We start from the raw sequence: 16,617 nt of genomic DNA, 5'->3' as shown, positions 1-16,617 counted from the left end.
AGAGAGTACATGAGGTAATGAGAGAGAGAAAGAGATAGAGAGAGAGAGAGAGAGAGAGACAATGAGAGAGGATGAGTAGGAGACATGAAAGACAGAATCATAGAGACAATGAATTAGAGAAAATGCGAAATCGAGAGTAAGAAAGAGAGAAAGAGAGAACGAGAAAGAGAGAGAGAGGTACGCTGAGATTGAGAGACATTAAACATTTTATAATTTGCTACTCACTTATTATTCAAAGAGTACATGTTTAAAGACAACAAAAAAATCTTATATTAGACACATAGTCTGTCGCTAGTGGCGTCACTAGGGTGGGAATCACCTGATGCGGTCAGCTCAGGGTGTCACGACCGGCCCCCACCCCCTTTAATGTTTTATTGTTTTTGTTTGTTGAGCTGTATTATATAGTTTATAATTATATAGGATATTGCTTGTTCAACAACTATAAAATGAGGGTCTATTAAATTTTACAATTAAGTTGTTGGTTATAATTTATCTACAGTTTACTGGGTTTGTGTAGTCACGTGAAACTCTGCACTCATCCTTCATCTTTGGAATCATTGTCATTAATCTTTAGTTTAATTTTGCAACGACGCAACCATTGTTAATTACACTGGTTTTTTTTTGTCTGCATTTCAAACTTGAAAACGTATCATTAGCTTTACTGAAGTTAATGTCTATAACAATCACTTTTTTTAAAAATCGCCTCGCTTATTCTTTAGTCTCAAACAGTTCTTAATTTTAATTTTAAAAATCATTTTTCACATGAGACGCCACAGATAGGCAGATGGTAAAAAACGGTTGAAGACTTTGTTTAATGATTTAGAGATATTTTAAAGGCCTTAGTGGCATATGAATCATGCACTGTCAACTGCTATTTTTCTCAAGAATAATTTTGTGTTGCCTTTAGACCCGTTCTCAGTCATTGTGTTTTTGTTAGTATGTCGCCTTTTGATAAATCATCAAATACGCCAATAATTTGAAACTGACATCTACAACTCTTTGTTGTTTGTTGAACTAAAGAATTTTTCGGTTGGATTGCTCCAAATGTATCTGCTGCATCAATGATCGCTTCCAGTAAGAGTTGAAGCTCAGAGTTAAAAAACGATGCATACAAGAATGAACATCTTTTTCTCTTAAATAGTGAGTCCGGTATCTTATGATTGCTCGTCTGAAATTTTCTTGTTGTTTTTAATATTTGTTTTCTTTTGAATCAAAAATGCTTTTTTTTTTAAAAAAAAAAAAAGAAGAGCCTATTTTATAACACTTTGCGTTAAATATTATGCTTTTGTTACAGAAAGGTTTAAGTAGTCACTACATTGTCGATAGTTTAAAGATAACCTACACTTGTGTATCTTTGGCCTACTTGTCCATGTCCAACCCCAGCCTAAACAAAAAAAAGTAAAGAAATGACAAATTAAAGATCTTAAGCTGCGCCTCTAGTGGCAATATTTCAGAACGAAAAAAGTATTTCAATCGTATCAAAAAATGCTAGGCAAGAAACTAATTTCTGAAAAATAATGTTGACCACATAGATTAAGTAAATACAATATGCACCTATTAAATAACTATTCTATTGGTTTTTAATAAATTTCCTAATACTCCACTATGATTCCAGGCATTGAATCTTCTATTTCATATTTTTGAGTTGCACATATAAATTCAAGCTCAACCTTTTCTAGATATATTAATATATTAAGTTTATTTTATTAGTTTTATTTTGTCTCCCTTAAAATCGTGTAACTTCTGAATCTGATCAGCGTTAGCTATGTGAGGTGTGTTGTCAAACAAAATACAAAGGTGCTTACAGTCATACTGACTCTTTGACGTGGTTTGCTAAAACAACTTTTCAACATTACAGATGTACTTTTAGCTATGGGTTTTATCTTCATCTCATGGACATTCTTTATTCCATAAAGGATCGTTGTTAATATAGTCACAAAATGTCAAATATTCTGCTTTTATAGAAACAATCCGAGCAATCTATCCTTCTAGTTTTTTCTTCTTTAAATTAACCGTAGCAACGACTGCCTTGTTAGTTGTACTTGTCTTTGTTGTCAAATGTTTCAATCCAGATGCAATTCTTCAAACGTCTTTTAATATTCCAATATCGTTCTTAATTTCAACCACACATTAAATTAAGTTACAAATTTCTATTACATTTCAATACAATTAGTTGAAAATAGTCCACAACAAAAGAATATTTGTTTTTTTGCTATTTAGTGACTAAATCGTCCCCATTAGGGAGTATCAGAATCATTGTTAGCACTAGCCAAGAAGAAAAATCCTCTACAATATTCAAGTATATCACTCGATTGACACGTTGTAACCATTCCTTTATTTTGGCTGCATATTGTTTTTACAGAAAAATGAAATAACATCACCACCTTCAGATATTTAAATGGCCAATTATTTACTTTAAAATTCAACAAAATGTACATTAATCACATGTGAGATTTCAATAATAGTTATGCCTGAAGAATGCCATCGTTTGTTAAACAGTGACTATTGGTTGGCATTCTGATATTACGGAGCTAAATACAAATTACAAATAGATTCGATAAAAAAACAATTTTTAATCAAAGCAGTATTCATATACATACATGCAGATAGTATACATCTGACAGCAAGTTTTCATGTTTTCCTTGATATATTAAGTATGATATAGCATTTAAGCCTTTTGATAGAATTGAATTAAAAATTAAAATATGTTTAGTCGAAATGACAAAAAAAGTAGATAGATCTATTTATTAATTGCGAACTAAATGTTCCAATACTCTTAGTCACTGTCATTTATTTTTTTTTTAATTTTCAGTTATTTATAAAGTGACGCCCACTGCCTGTCACATTTCAAGTTAAAACGTCTTGTATTTTCACATTTCTACCCTCCGTTAGTTTCTCATTTTGATCATATCTTTCGTTGAAATGTGATACATGTGTGCGCTGTACTTTTTGACCAATGTGTGAGTCATTGCTTTGTATTTTAAAATCATGTTTCTTAGGAGATTTCAGAAATGTATCATTTTCACATTTTGATAATGACGGAGATTTGATTACTAATTACACATCAAAAACGATCTCCAGTACATCGTATGGTTTTGTCAGCGCCCATGACACGGCTACGAAATCATTTACATTTTCACTCACAAGATTGCGAACCAATAAAACTGTTGCACTGTTAATCTGTGAAGTGGAGGCTTATATTGGTAAGTGACTAAATAAATACCTACTTCTTTTTAAATGTTCTCACAGATAAGAAATTTGCTTTTTTTTTACCATTTTTTTTTAAGTTTTATTTTTTTTCCTTTGTATCATCTTTTTTTTTTCACTTGCCTACTGTTGGACTATATTAAGTTATTCCATATATCATAAATGTTTCAGTTACAGACTGTTTCAGTCAATGTGTTATAATGCAATAATAGGTTTAAATTTAATAATGTTAATACAGAATATCTATCTATCTATCTATCTATCTATCTATCTATCTATCTATCTATCTATCTATCTATCTATCTATCTATCTATCTATCTATCTATCTATTTGTCTATTTGTCTATTTATCTATCTATCTATCTATCTATCTATCTATCTAACTATCTATCTATCTATCTATCTATCTATCTATCTATCTATCTATCTATCTATTTATCTATTAATCTATTTATCTATTTATCTATCTATCTATCTATCTTTTTATATATCTATCTATCTCTCTTTAAATAAGAACAATCTGATATAAACTTTGTCACATGTAAATTATGAGTGAGTCTGGAGTGAATGTACACTTTGGTTTCTTATAGTTATAATGTTTTTTGTTTGGTGTAATGCACAAATTGTAAGACAAATTTCCATACGGATAATAAAGATTATTATTATTATTATGTTAGAAATGAACGAGTAGTCATTCTCTGGCGCTGCCAGGGTCGAGTTTCGCTAAAGAGAAACAAAATTCATCGTAGTCCCTTTAACAGTTTCCACTGAGGAATTTTCTGGTGATGTGGCAGGTCTGCAGCAGTACCGCCTTCTGACAGGAGAGGTTTATCATCACAAATGTTAACACGGAAGAACGATTTGATAATGTCTATATTCATTTCTCTCGTCCATTTGATCCTTTTGGCTCCTCTTGTTCTACCACCAACAGCACCTCTCAATTGTGTGGGGTGCGAGTCAGGGAGTAGACCGACCTCTTGTGTTTGGTCATGAGGTTGTGAATTACCCTCAGTAAACACTCGACTCATTGAACATTTTTTAGAATAATTTACTTTCACATATCTGTCTGTTGGACCAAGATTAGTCGACCGTCTTTCTCAATTACTCTCTGCCTTTTACCTCGAATAGAAAATCTTTCATTTGCAGGCCCGCCCATTGCTTTATGAGTTCTTCACCATCGTTTTCTCTTTCTGCCTCTTCTACTTTTTCCTGGTACTTTTCTCTGAAAGAAGGTCTTAGCAACCCCTTAAGACCTTCTAATTTCGCCATAGAAATTTTTTTTTTTTTTTTTTTTTTTATACAGTTAGCAGGTCATCGTGGGATCTAATCGCTGAAGTAAACCTGTCTCTAATATCTTCGTTGTGATGCGGTCTTTAAATGTAATACATAGGGTCCTTATGTAGCAATTCTGTAGTATTTCTATTACTTTGCTAGGATCCTCCTCCCTAGCTCTGCAGTTGGCGTCAAGCATATAAGAATGTGACCATGACCAAGGAGCGCATAGTCTGACTTTGGTGTCTAAGGCCATGTCTCTGTCTTTCCATATTGTTTTGCATGGGCTGTTGTGGACTGTGCTATTCGGGCCGGTACTTTGGGTTAGGCTCACTCACCTGAGACGATAGCTCCAAGGTATTTTAAGATGATGTTAAAGCCCTGTAGGCCATAATTTGATTTATTCGGCATTTATTATTATACCATTTGCTATGGAAGTCTTGTCTGTGAGCAGTCAGCTAGTTCTTCTTCTGTCCCTGCTAGGTTATATATGTCATCAGCAATGTTTAACTATCATCAAAACCCTCGAGAGCATCTTCTGTTATCCTTTCAACGAAGATATTAAAAATAGTTGGTGAGAGTAAGCAGCCTTGTTTTACTCAAACTGGTTTTAAGCCAGTTCCAAATGCTATTGTTGAAGTAAACCGCACTGATGAACTCTTTCTAGAGGTTCTTAATCACTTTGTAATATTTTATATATTTTGTACTTTTCCATTGTCGCTAAGAGTGCTCTATGCCATACTCTGTCTAAAGCTTTCTTAAAGAAATTGAAATTGAAAAGACTATCTTAGAGTTGGATGCATAACTAAACAGAAATTAGAATTCACTGCTCAACAACACAGCACATCTAATACAAGAAATTGACAATAAGAGTTTTAATTTAAAAAATGTGGCGGTTTAATAACAAATACATCATCAACAGCCAAAAAGACTACACTAACATGAAATGCTTTGCTACACAACAGAACTGCCTAACTCTACACTACACGTCTCTCTAGCTCGTACAGCTACATTTTCGATTACTCACAAGGTACCATAGAGTCCTTCTCTTGCTGTCCCGGACTAAAATCTCCTTTCTCACACACTGTCTCTCGTCTGCTAAGGCTTTCGGTCACTTGACCACAATATATATATATATATACATATGAATATTACATTTTACAGAATGCGATGAAGGAACATGGGGTGTGCAATGTATAAACACGTGTAATAAAAGCTGCCCAGGGCTGTGCCGCTTTGATGATGGACTATGTAGTAATGCATGCTTCGGATATAGTAACCCACCCAAATGTACAAAAGGTAAGACGAAATAGCAAAGGAATGTAAAGAGCTAATGGTCTGTAGAGGCTCATTTGATTGTATACGTTAATCCCTTGGAAATATGCACTAGACTATAGACTTTACATCATTGGAGATCTGTCCTATGACTTACATCGTTTTGGAAATATGCTCTAGAACTTACAGCGATTTGGAAATATGTTCAAGAACTCACATCTTTTTGGTAATATGTTCTAGAACTTACAGCGATTTGGAAATATGTTCAAGAACTCACATCTTTTTGGTAATATGTTCTAGAACTTACAGCGATTTGGAAATATGTTCAAGAACTCACATCTTTTTGGTAATATGTTCTAGAACTTACAGCGATTTGGAAATATGTTCAAGAACTCACATCTTTTTGGTAATATGTTCTAGAACTTACAGCGATTTGGAAATATGTTCAAGAACTCACATCTTTTTGGTAATATGTTCTAGAACTTACAGCGATTTGGAAATATGTTCAAGAACTCACATCTTTTTGGTAATATGTTCTAGAACTTACAGCGATTTGGAAATATGTTCAAGAACTCACATCTTTTTGGTAATATGTTCTAGAACTTACAGCGATTTGGAAATATGTTCAAGAACTCACATCTTTTTGGTAATATGTTCTAGAACTTACAGCGATTTAAAAATATGCTCTAGAACTTACAGCTATAAACGAAATCTGCAAAGTAGGCATGAAATACACACTATATTAGGCATTATAAATTTTCTATTAGGTTTTTATAAGACATAACATGTTTGTTCATTAAGGTTAGAAATTTCTGTCGTAAGTCATGATTGTCTTAAATTTCTGCTAAAACAAATCAGCACAGAATCAGCGTTTTTTTTTTAAATATATGTGATTATAGTTTCTTATTTTATCTTTGTAAATACTTCTGAAGCATGTGGAGCAGGAACCTGGGGCTTAAATTGCGTTAAGACATGCAGCAAGAGATGCCTTAACTCATCATGTGACAGAGTAACTGGACTGTGTCTCCGAGGATGTTTTGGATACAGTGATCCACCTGAATGTAATACCGGTAGGTGAATGCAAAACTTTACATCTAATTTGTATTTAGCTCTAAATATCTAGGAGTCTAATTGAGGCATAAAAAATAAATATTACCATTATAATTCCATTATTATAGTTGGAGTGCAGAGTGGTGAAACGGTAGAATGTTTCCTATGAATGTATTGCGTACATAGACTTTTATATATATTGTATCTAGACTGGACATGTAAATCTTTTAAAACTACAAAAAGTGTCATGTTTTAAAAATTGAAACAAAGCTTATTTGTGTATATTAGTAAAAGAAGTAATATATTTTTTTCAACTCTAACTTATGTAATATGTAAGTTAATTTGTATATCTAGATCTAGTAATTGAACATCAAAAATAAGAATACTCTCGTCTCATAATTATTATTTTGCTATTTTTAGATACATAATCTAGAAAGATCTAGGTAGTCAATCTATTTAAATGTACATAAGATAACTAAAATAACAGACATGAATCATTTCGATCTAGGAATTTTGAAACATTATCTCAATGGAAACTAACAGGAAATGGCTTTCTTTCATATATTACCGTGAATATATAGTTCTGTGACTAAAAGCCCAATGTAAAGAAAATCCGAGAAATGATTTTGCATTATTTCTAAACTTTGAAAACTTAAGATCATTATTTTTCTAAGACAGAAAAGATTGACTAGGGCGACTTCCCTTAGAGCTTGAAAAAGAGATATGTACATAAAAATCTAAATCTATATTATAAAGTAGAATGTAAGGCGTATGTATGTTACGAATAGTAATCAAAACCGTTTGACCAATCTTGATAAAACTTGGAAGGCAAATAATGACGTGACATAAACAAAGATCAAAATTAAAGGAAGTTTGTATTCTTTAACACAGAATAAAACAACTTACATAAATTTCAAGTCTGCAGTATTTGTGTTCACTTAATTAAATTTAGTGGTCCAAAGAGTCTCTTGCGGGACTGATATTTAATTTTCCTTGTCTTTACCAGAGTGTGGAAGAGGATTTTGGGGCTTTAATTGCAACAATAAATGTAATAACAGTTGTGTTGACTCATCATGCGACGCTAGAACTGGCTGGTGTGACAGAGGATGTGTTGATCACAGTGATCCTCCATACTGCACGACACGTACGTTAAGATTACTTTCTTATATATAAAAGAATCTATGTATATATTGCTTTTCTGTGACTGTACGCACCGGTACGATGTGCTGGCACCTTTTACAATGTAAGAAAAAATATTACTTTTCTTGTATTTTAACATTTATTATTAATTTATTAGTAGTTAGAAGTTTGGCAATCCATCACTGATTACCGGCACCTATTTCTGTACAAAAAAAGCACTGTATATATATATATATATATATATATATATATATATATATATATATATAAACACACACACATGCACGCACGCCCACATACCCGCCGCAAACACTCCCACACGCACATACCCATTCGCATTACCACCAGAGCTACAACTGTATGTAAGAAATATTTTCCCGGAAAGACTTCAGTTTTGTTGTTATGCATTGGACGTTGAAAGTATTAAAAACATCGACATTACTTTCTAGACCCGTATATGAAATTTAAAGTCCAAATTCTAAATTTCTTTTTCCTATAGGTTTCCAACGCATTAATTTTGGCTAGTCGCGATGGCTGAAAGGTTAAGTGCTTTAGCTTCCGAACCGGGGGTCCTGGTTTCGAATTTCGGTTAAAACCTAGATTTTGAATCTAGGGATTTTTAGTGCGCCCATGAGTCCACCCAACTCAAATGGGTGCCTGACTTTATTTGGGGGAAATGAAGACGGTTGTTTGTTTACCTGGCCACATGCCACCCAATCTTAAGGGTAAATTTACTGATATTATTAGGCAGTAGGTATTCGACTCATGAGCTGACTACATCGTTAGTGATAGAGACTCATGGCCCATTCTGCATTAACGTAACTGTTAATCTATCAGGTCAGGGGCGGACTGGCTATATGGGCAAACGGGCAAATGCCAGGTGGGCCGGTACCAAATGGGCCGGTCTGGTCACGAGCAAAGAAAAAAAAAATTCACTGCAAACAAATAAAAAAAAAAAAAAGTGACAGCCATTTGTGGGCCAGTTTATATGGTAATTCCCGGGCCGATTTTGATACCCTGTCCGCCCCTGTATCAGGTTGAAATTAGTAATTGACCAGTGTTTAGGTTCGATATGTAAGCGTTCTTACACTAAATACTCCGTGGCATTTTACGTCTAGAGAGACCATCTTTTCCCTTTGCAACCTCTTGTGTTGCCGAAGAGGCTAATCCTTGATACTAAGTCACAGGTTGTTTACACTAAATACACCCGCACAGCAAACTCAAGCAGCTAGAATATAAGATACTTAGAAATTACACCACTTCACTAAACATGTAAACCCGGATTAAAACTTTAAGCTAGTGCATCTTTAAAACCTTTTGGTGATGAAAGAGGATTCCTTTCCATTAAATTGGAGTGTATCCTTTTTGTGCTTATAGTAAGTTTTTTTGGTACACAACCTTGAATCGATTTGTTTTTACTTCAAAGTACACGAGAATAGAGACAGTTTCTCAGAAAGCACCATTATAAAGATTGCAACATCTGCAGCATCAGTAGCCCTGCTCTGTCTTGTTATTTGTCTTATGGTCTTGAAGGTGAAAGGTAAGTCTTCGTGAATTTTAATGAGATAAAATATAAATATAAATATACTAAAACCATTTAAGAAAAAAAAAATAGAGACATACTTATTTATTTCCTTTAAAAAAATGGGTTTATTTATCTATTAAAGGGTGTCCGAAAAGATAATACTTTTAAGTGTTCTACTTAATCTACCGTGCATTTGTGCGTTCTTTGGCTTCTTATGTAAAAGTTACTATTAGCATCCTAGTATACATATATAGATTTTCGTGTATTTAAATTGACTACAATAATTTGAATATTTTCGTTTTTACAGGGAAACTTTGCTCACCACGGAATGAACCCGTGTACGTCTCCAGAGTTTGTTTAAGCCTTTTATCTTGAATCATATAGAGCAGTAGTTATACCACTTTCGTTAAGGCTGCATTTAATATTACTGTTTCTTTGTGTGTCCGATGTTTGTAATTTTTAGCTAAAATTAGTAAATTTTACAAAAAGTTTTGTTATAGAAATTTGAAAAACTTCAAAAGACAATATTAATCAGTAGTGTTTTTATTCGCAGGCATGAACTTTTACAGCTACCAACAAATAAAGAAGGTGAGGAAGAATTGAAGAAAAAAAAAAGAATTTTATAAGCACTTTTCATTGTATTTATTATTCTCTCTCTCTCTCTCTCTCTCTCTCTCTCTCTCTCTCTCTCTCTCTCTATCTATCTATATATATAATTCTCTTCGTGATCCAACCATTCGGGACACCATCAAAAGTCTTGGAAAGATAACTCTTTTATGTTTGCAAGTCGGACTAGAGTTATCAAACGTAACTTTCACGCCGGAAAAAAAAACTGAAAAAAAAAGGGGTGGGGGGGGAGAGAGAGAACAAGCTATCTTCTCTGTCTTCACCCTTCACTAATAAGCAGTGCCCTACTGAACCATTGTAGGGCCCTATGCGAAATGGAGTGCGCTGCGCCCAAATTGGGTAAGGAAACGGATAATAACTAAAAAACTAAAAAGAGTTTGTATTTGAAAGTAAATTTGTCTTTGCATTTTATTTATACAGAACTACGTACAGAATTACTTTACGAACCTTGCGTGTAGCGAAGTCATACATTATATCATAAATATTATATTTTCTACATACATCACGGTCAATAACAATAATTATGAATGTTTCAATCTATTTACGAGAATTGTTTATCTTATGTAATTCTTCATTTGTTTGAGGCGCGAGAAGTTTCTTTCACCAGATTCCACAAATACGTGTGTTGTATAATTCCATTTCTTTCATATATTTTGCAATTTTAGAATATATCCTGGAGCTCCTGGTAAATCTTGATGCCGCTGAAAATCTTTTATAAGTTATAAAATGCTTTAATTTAATAAATTACACCTAGAATTAGTGCGGGCCTTGAAAGTGCGGTTCCCAATGCGGTTGAAGTTGCAGTGGCCTAAAGCCGGCCATGGAAAATAACAGCGCTTGCTACGCGCGGGTCGACTAGCATTTTATAATACAATTTTAAAAAAACACATGAAAATCCATAAAACGATCTAAAAAAAAAATTGAACGAAGACTGTATGAAGACAGATCAAAAAAGAAATTTCAAATAGTTTTAACAGTGCATTTATTTAAATTAATTGATAAGCATCTTACTTTTAGAAAAAAAATGCTGTCTTGTTTATGATTTCTGTACGATTATCCATTCGTAACGTCTAGATTTTTACAAAGTATTTTGATGAAATGATTTTTCAACAGTCTGTAACAGAATCTAGATTTTTTTTTATTAGCATTAATTAAGCTTTACTGGACTAATGTATATTTTTTTTTTATAAAAAAAATATCTTTTTCTCCTGAACGCAGCTAGCCTACCCTCGCATTTTTTTCTTTTTATATTTGTACACACGTTATGTAGGAGGCGCTGTGGCTGAGTTGTAAAGCGCTTGGCCGAGGGTCCATGGTTGGTATTCTGGAGAAGACAAGGATTTTTTAATTCAGGTTTTTTGGGCGCCTCTGAAAATACTCAGCTTATATCAGATGGGGAAAAAATTAACCGTGGGCCACTAAAAATAAACGTTATATCACCTGCCTTATAGATGGCAATATTTGAAAGAAGAACTTCACTTTTTTTACACACTTTATTAATGCTTATTAAAGCTAGTCTGGTCATTGTATGTTTTGGGGCAGGATTTTTTCGGTATTCTAATAATCGTTTAAGTTTTCTGCAGCGCAACATCATACTAACTTCATACACCAATTAAATTTAGTGACTGTATTTTTCCTTATTTATTCTTAGGGAGTTACTTTGTTTATTTATTAATGAATTACACCTCAACTTTTGTAAGAGGGGATAACCTATAAACCCGCAGTCTACGTTCGTGCTATAATAGTTACTGGAAAGAAGAATTACTGACTTGCGCTTTGCCGATGATATATAAAGAGACAGAGAATAGAGCTAGTTGACTTAAAAATGCTCGTAGATGAGATATCAACAGAATATTGTTTTCAAATTAATGCCAAAAAAAACCAACAACAACTCATTATGTTCAATATTCGTTAAAGCTTAAAAATGGAAATCAGATTTAGAAGCATCGGTAACACTGCCGCGAAATAGATTTCAATACATTACAGTTTACGTTTCAGCCTTTTGAATTAATCCTTAACAACTGGCTAGAACTCCACGGTCAACAACTGCACTTGCAATGCTCAAAGCAATCTGAAAGACCATGCCATTTCAACTAACAACCGGACAGAACTCCACGGTCAACAGCTGCACTTGCAGTACTCAAAGCAGTCTGAAAGACCATGCCATTTCAACTAACAACCGGACAGAACTCCACGGTCAACAGCTGCACTTGCAGTACTCAAAGCAGTCTGAAAGACCATGCCATTTTAACTAACAACCGGACAGAACTCCACAGTCAACAGCTGCACTTGCAATACTCAAAGAAGTCTGAAAGATCATGCCATTTTAACTAGCAACCGGACAGAACTCCACAGTCAACAGCTGCACTTGCAATACTCAAAGAAGTCTGAAAGATCATGCCATTTTAACTAGCAACCGGACAGAACTCCACAGTCAACAGCTGCACTTGCAATACTCAAAGCAGTCTGAAAGACCATGCCATTTTAACTAGCAACCGGACATAACTCCACAGTCAACAGCTGCACTTGCAATACTCAAAGCAGTCTGAAAGACCATGCCATTTTAACTAGCAACCGGACAGAACTCCACGGTCAACAGCTGCACTTGCAATACTCAAAGCAGTCTGAAAGACCATGCCATTTTAACTAGCAACCGGACATAACTCCACGGTCAACAGCTGCACTTGCAGTACTCAAAGCAGTCTGAAAGACCATGCCATTTCAACTAACAACCGGACATAACTCCACAGTCAACAGCTGCACTTGCAATACTCAAAGCAGTCTGAAAGACCATGCCATTTTAACTAGCAACCGGACATAACTCCACGGTCAACAGCTGCACTTGCAGTACTCAAAGCAGTCTGAAAGACCATGCCATTTCAACTAACAACCGGACAGAACTCCACGGTCAACAGCTGCACTTGCAGTACTCAAAGCAGTCTGAAAGACCATGCCATTTTAACTAGCAACCGGACATAACTCCACGGTCAACAGCTGCACTTGCAATACTCAAAGAAGTCTGAAAGATCATGCCATTTTAACTAGCAACCGGACATAACTCCACAGTCAACAGCTGCACTTGCAGTACTCAAAGCAGTCTGAAAGACCATGCCATTTCAACTAACAACCGGACAGAACTCCACGGTCAACAGCTGCACTTGCAGTACTCAAAGCAGTCTGAAAGACCATGCCATTTTAACTAGCAACCGGACATAACTCCACAGTCAACAGCTGCACTTGCAATACTCAAAGAAGTCTGAAAGATCATGCCATTTTAACTAGCAACCGGACAGAACTCCACAGTCAACAGCTGCACTTGCAATACTCAAAGCAGTCTGAAAGACCATGCCATTTTAACTAGCAACCGGACAGAACTCCACGGTCAACAGCTGCACTTGCAATACTCAAAGCAGTCTGAAAGACCATGCCATTTTAACTAGCACTAAATTAAGATTGATGGGCAACTAAGTCGTAGCGACATTCTTGTATGCTTGGGAATCTTGGAAGCTGAACTTCAGAAATAGAGAGGAGGATCCTATCTATGGAATAGCGGTGCTATAAAAGGATCCTAGCTATGGAAGAGCGGTGCTATAAAAGGATCCTAGCTATGGAATAGCGGTGCTATAAAAGGATCCTATCTATGGAATAGCGGTGCTATAAAAGGATCCTAGCTTTGGAATAACGGTGCTATAAAAGGATCCTAGCTATGGAATAGCGGTGCTATAACAGGATCCTAGCTATGGAATAGCAGTGCTATAAAAGGATCCTTGGTATCACGTGCAAAGATCATATCAGAATAAGAAAACATACGACCATTAGGTTTATTGGGAAACATGATACCCTTCTAACCTTACATAAAAATGAAAGTTAAAAATGGATGTCTATTCCAATACGTTTTATTTCCTTGCAAAGATCTTCCTACAAGGAACAGTAACGGGAATAAGAAAAATATAAACAAGAACAATACTTTTTAACCCTTTTTTATAAACAATAACTCTTATAATCTTACAGTGCATATTTGCTTGCTCTTAATTAATAAATGTTTTCGGTCTAATATTATAAGATTATTATCTTAATTTCATATATCTATTTCAGAGTACGAATATCCATATCAAGTCACTCCATTTTGATGTAACGACGCTTCCCTGCAACTGTTCTCAATGTCCAGCCGGGCTCTACAAAATGGAAATATTTCTTTTATAACATGTCTTTTTCCATTATTACAACTTTATTTAACAGTTTAATGATGTGAAACAATATACTTAAACAATGCTAAAAATGATAACTATAGTTACAATGATCGTAATATAAAATACCTCTCTGCAGTTTATGTAGGGTATGTATCGATGATATATAAAAATAATTTATTTTCTTATTATAGATAATATTTTAAGTTTTGAATTTGGGTTTGAAAATCAAATAAAATATTTTATAACTACTGTGTTTATAACATAACTGTTATACCTTTACACTTGTTTGCATTCTGAACATGTGATATGATATCGTTTACATGTGGGATTTTTTCAAACCTTGTGAAGAACTACGTAAGATTTAAATTATTTGTGAATCTTTGTTGTTTTATATATTAAGTTTGTTTTTTTTCTAAATAAAACGTAAACAATTAAAAACTCTTAGGAGTGTGTGTATGTGTGTATTTCTTGAACATTTATAAGAAAAACATTTTTCGTTCTGACGGAACCCAAAGGAGGACACAAGTCAGTATTTATTGTGTATGGTCTGTTCAGGGCCGACCTTACAAACCGCGGGGCCCAATTTAATGGACGCTTGTGAGGCCCCTCTTCTATTTTTTCTTAACAATAATAACTATTACTATTGCTTGACTATGACTGTTAGTGATATTATAAATGTAATTTGATGGGCCTAACGCCGGCCCTGTGTCTGTCCTTTCGTCGGTTTGTTAGTCACATTTTTTATCATAAAAGCTAGATAATGTAATCGAAAATATGATAATATTTATTATTAAGTTTAGTTGCTATAGCAACGTATTTTCTTTTTAACAAAAAAAAAAAAGGTAAACGTTTTATCATACGTTTGTTAGACTTTTTTTTTCAAAATAAACATTGTTTGAACAATATTTTTTAATTACTTGTAAAATAAGGGGATAGTCTCTACAAATAAGGGAGGCTATTGCTTTCTATATTTTTACAAAGCTCATATCAACACATTCTGTTTGTCCCTGTGTTAAAAAGTTTGTGCACGTTATTTCTCCTAAAACAAATTTGGATCATGTTAAAAACTTTCCCGATAGAACAAGAATCAATAATGAAAATAATAATTAGTCAATTAATTATTAGTAACTAATTATTTTACAAAGCTTATATCAACTCTGTCTCTATGTCTAAAGTGATGTTTGCAAACGTTATTTCTTCCACTCCAAACGTCACTATGTGATATAATATTGCATAGTTAGGCCATTTCTTGTATCCGAGAAAACAAGAATAAAAAAATAAAGAATTGACCCTATTTTGTTGATAACAAACAAGGAAAAGAAATAGTACTTGATAGATCTGGTGGCATATGTTAAATTACGTGGGTATTATATAGTCGATCATGGTGTCTTTAAGTCTGGTAAACAGTCTGTACACGTTATTTCTCCCACACTTAATCTCGGATCAAGTAAAAAATGGCATAATAAGTCATGTTTCTTGTACAATAAGCAATACAAATAATTAACCAATTATGTTTGTCTGTTTTACATGTTTCGGATGTTCCTTCAGAGTTGAAGATAGTTTACTTCCTAGTCCAAACCTCCCGCTGGACGACGGGGGATGGGAGCGGGCAGGATTTGAACCCTCGACCATCGATAAATCGGAACGACAGTCCAGCGCGCAAATCGCACGACCAGGCAGCCATCCTAATTAAATTAGTTAATTAATTATTAGTTATTTATTTTTTTGCTTGGTACCGAACATGGAAAAGAAATTGTACTTGACAGATGTCGTGGTATAAGTTGAATTAGTCCCCCTTTTGGGCCTTTATAGCAGAGTGGCGAATTAGGTCGTCGCTCAAATGTTGGAAAACTAACAATAGATAACTTCTATTTGTGTAAGCACTTGGATTTCAAGCGGTATCGGCTATCATACTATTGAACAGGGGCTTGCCAGAAAACGACCCTCACAACCTACCAGGCAACTCTACAAAGAGGCGGTTTATGACAACATTCATTTCCATATTTTCGCTTTATCGATAAACCCCGATGCAAACAGAGTAGGACTTACATTTTTAAAAAGTCACAACCTTGGCCATTCAATAAACAAAATAAAATTTCCTCAATAACAGAAGAGTTCTCACAGGGTCAGCACTACATTTAAGTAAAATTCAAGTTTCTCTTTTAGACATTGCGATCAATTAGTGGAGATGAAAAGGTCAACTGTTTCTATATGATCACAGTTAACGAGGGTGTCATGTGTCCAGCACAATGACCAGCCGCCTTTTCTTTTCCTACCTAATGTCAGGTACCCATTAGAACTGGGTAGACTTAGAAGCGCTCTCATGATCTC

The 16,617-nt window shown here is 34.4% G+C and overlaps 1 protein-coding gene across 1 annotated transcript in view; it reads left to right on the top strand.

Annotated features, from left to right (window-relative positions):
• LOC106063244 (uncharacterized) overlaps positions 1–14,730 on the top strand; it is a 21,088-nt gene extending 6,358 nt beyond the window's left edge. Inside the window, exons 6-13 of the mRNA XM_056029098.1 lie at positions 3,000–3,203; positions 5,644–5,778; positions 6,687–6,824; positions 7,811–7,948; positions 9,371–9,484; positions 9,777–9,807; positions 10,023–10,057; positions 14,192–14,730. Of these exons, the coding sequence (XP_055885073.1) occupies positions 3,000–3,203; positions 5,644–5,778; positions 6,687–6,824; positions 7,811–7,948; positions 9,371–9,484; positions 9,777–9,807; positions 10,023–10,057; positions 14,192–14,226 (830 nt within the window). The 3' untranslated portion in view covers positions 14,227–14,730. The remainder of the gene's footprint in view (positions 1–2,999; positions 3,204–5,643; positions 5,779–6,686; positions 6,825–7,810; positions 7,949–9,370; positions 9,485–9,776; positions 9,808–10,022; positions 10,058–14,191) is intronic.
• Positions 14,731–16,617: the final 1,887 nt, after the last annotated feature.

Source organism: Biomphalaria glabrata, chromosome 5 (genome assembly GCF_947242115.1).
Source record: "Biomphalaria glabrata chromosome 5, xgBioGlab47.1, whole genome shotgun sequence".
NCBI classification, from domain to species: Eukaryota; Metazoa; Mollusca; class Gastropoda; family Planorbidae; genus Biomphalaria; species Biomphalaria glabrata.
Note: the sequence above shows the minus strand (reverse complement) of the source record. Positions and strands in the feature narration are given on the sequence as shown.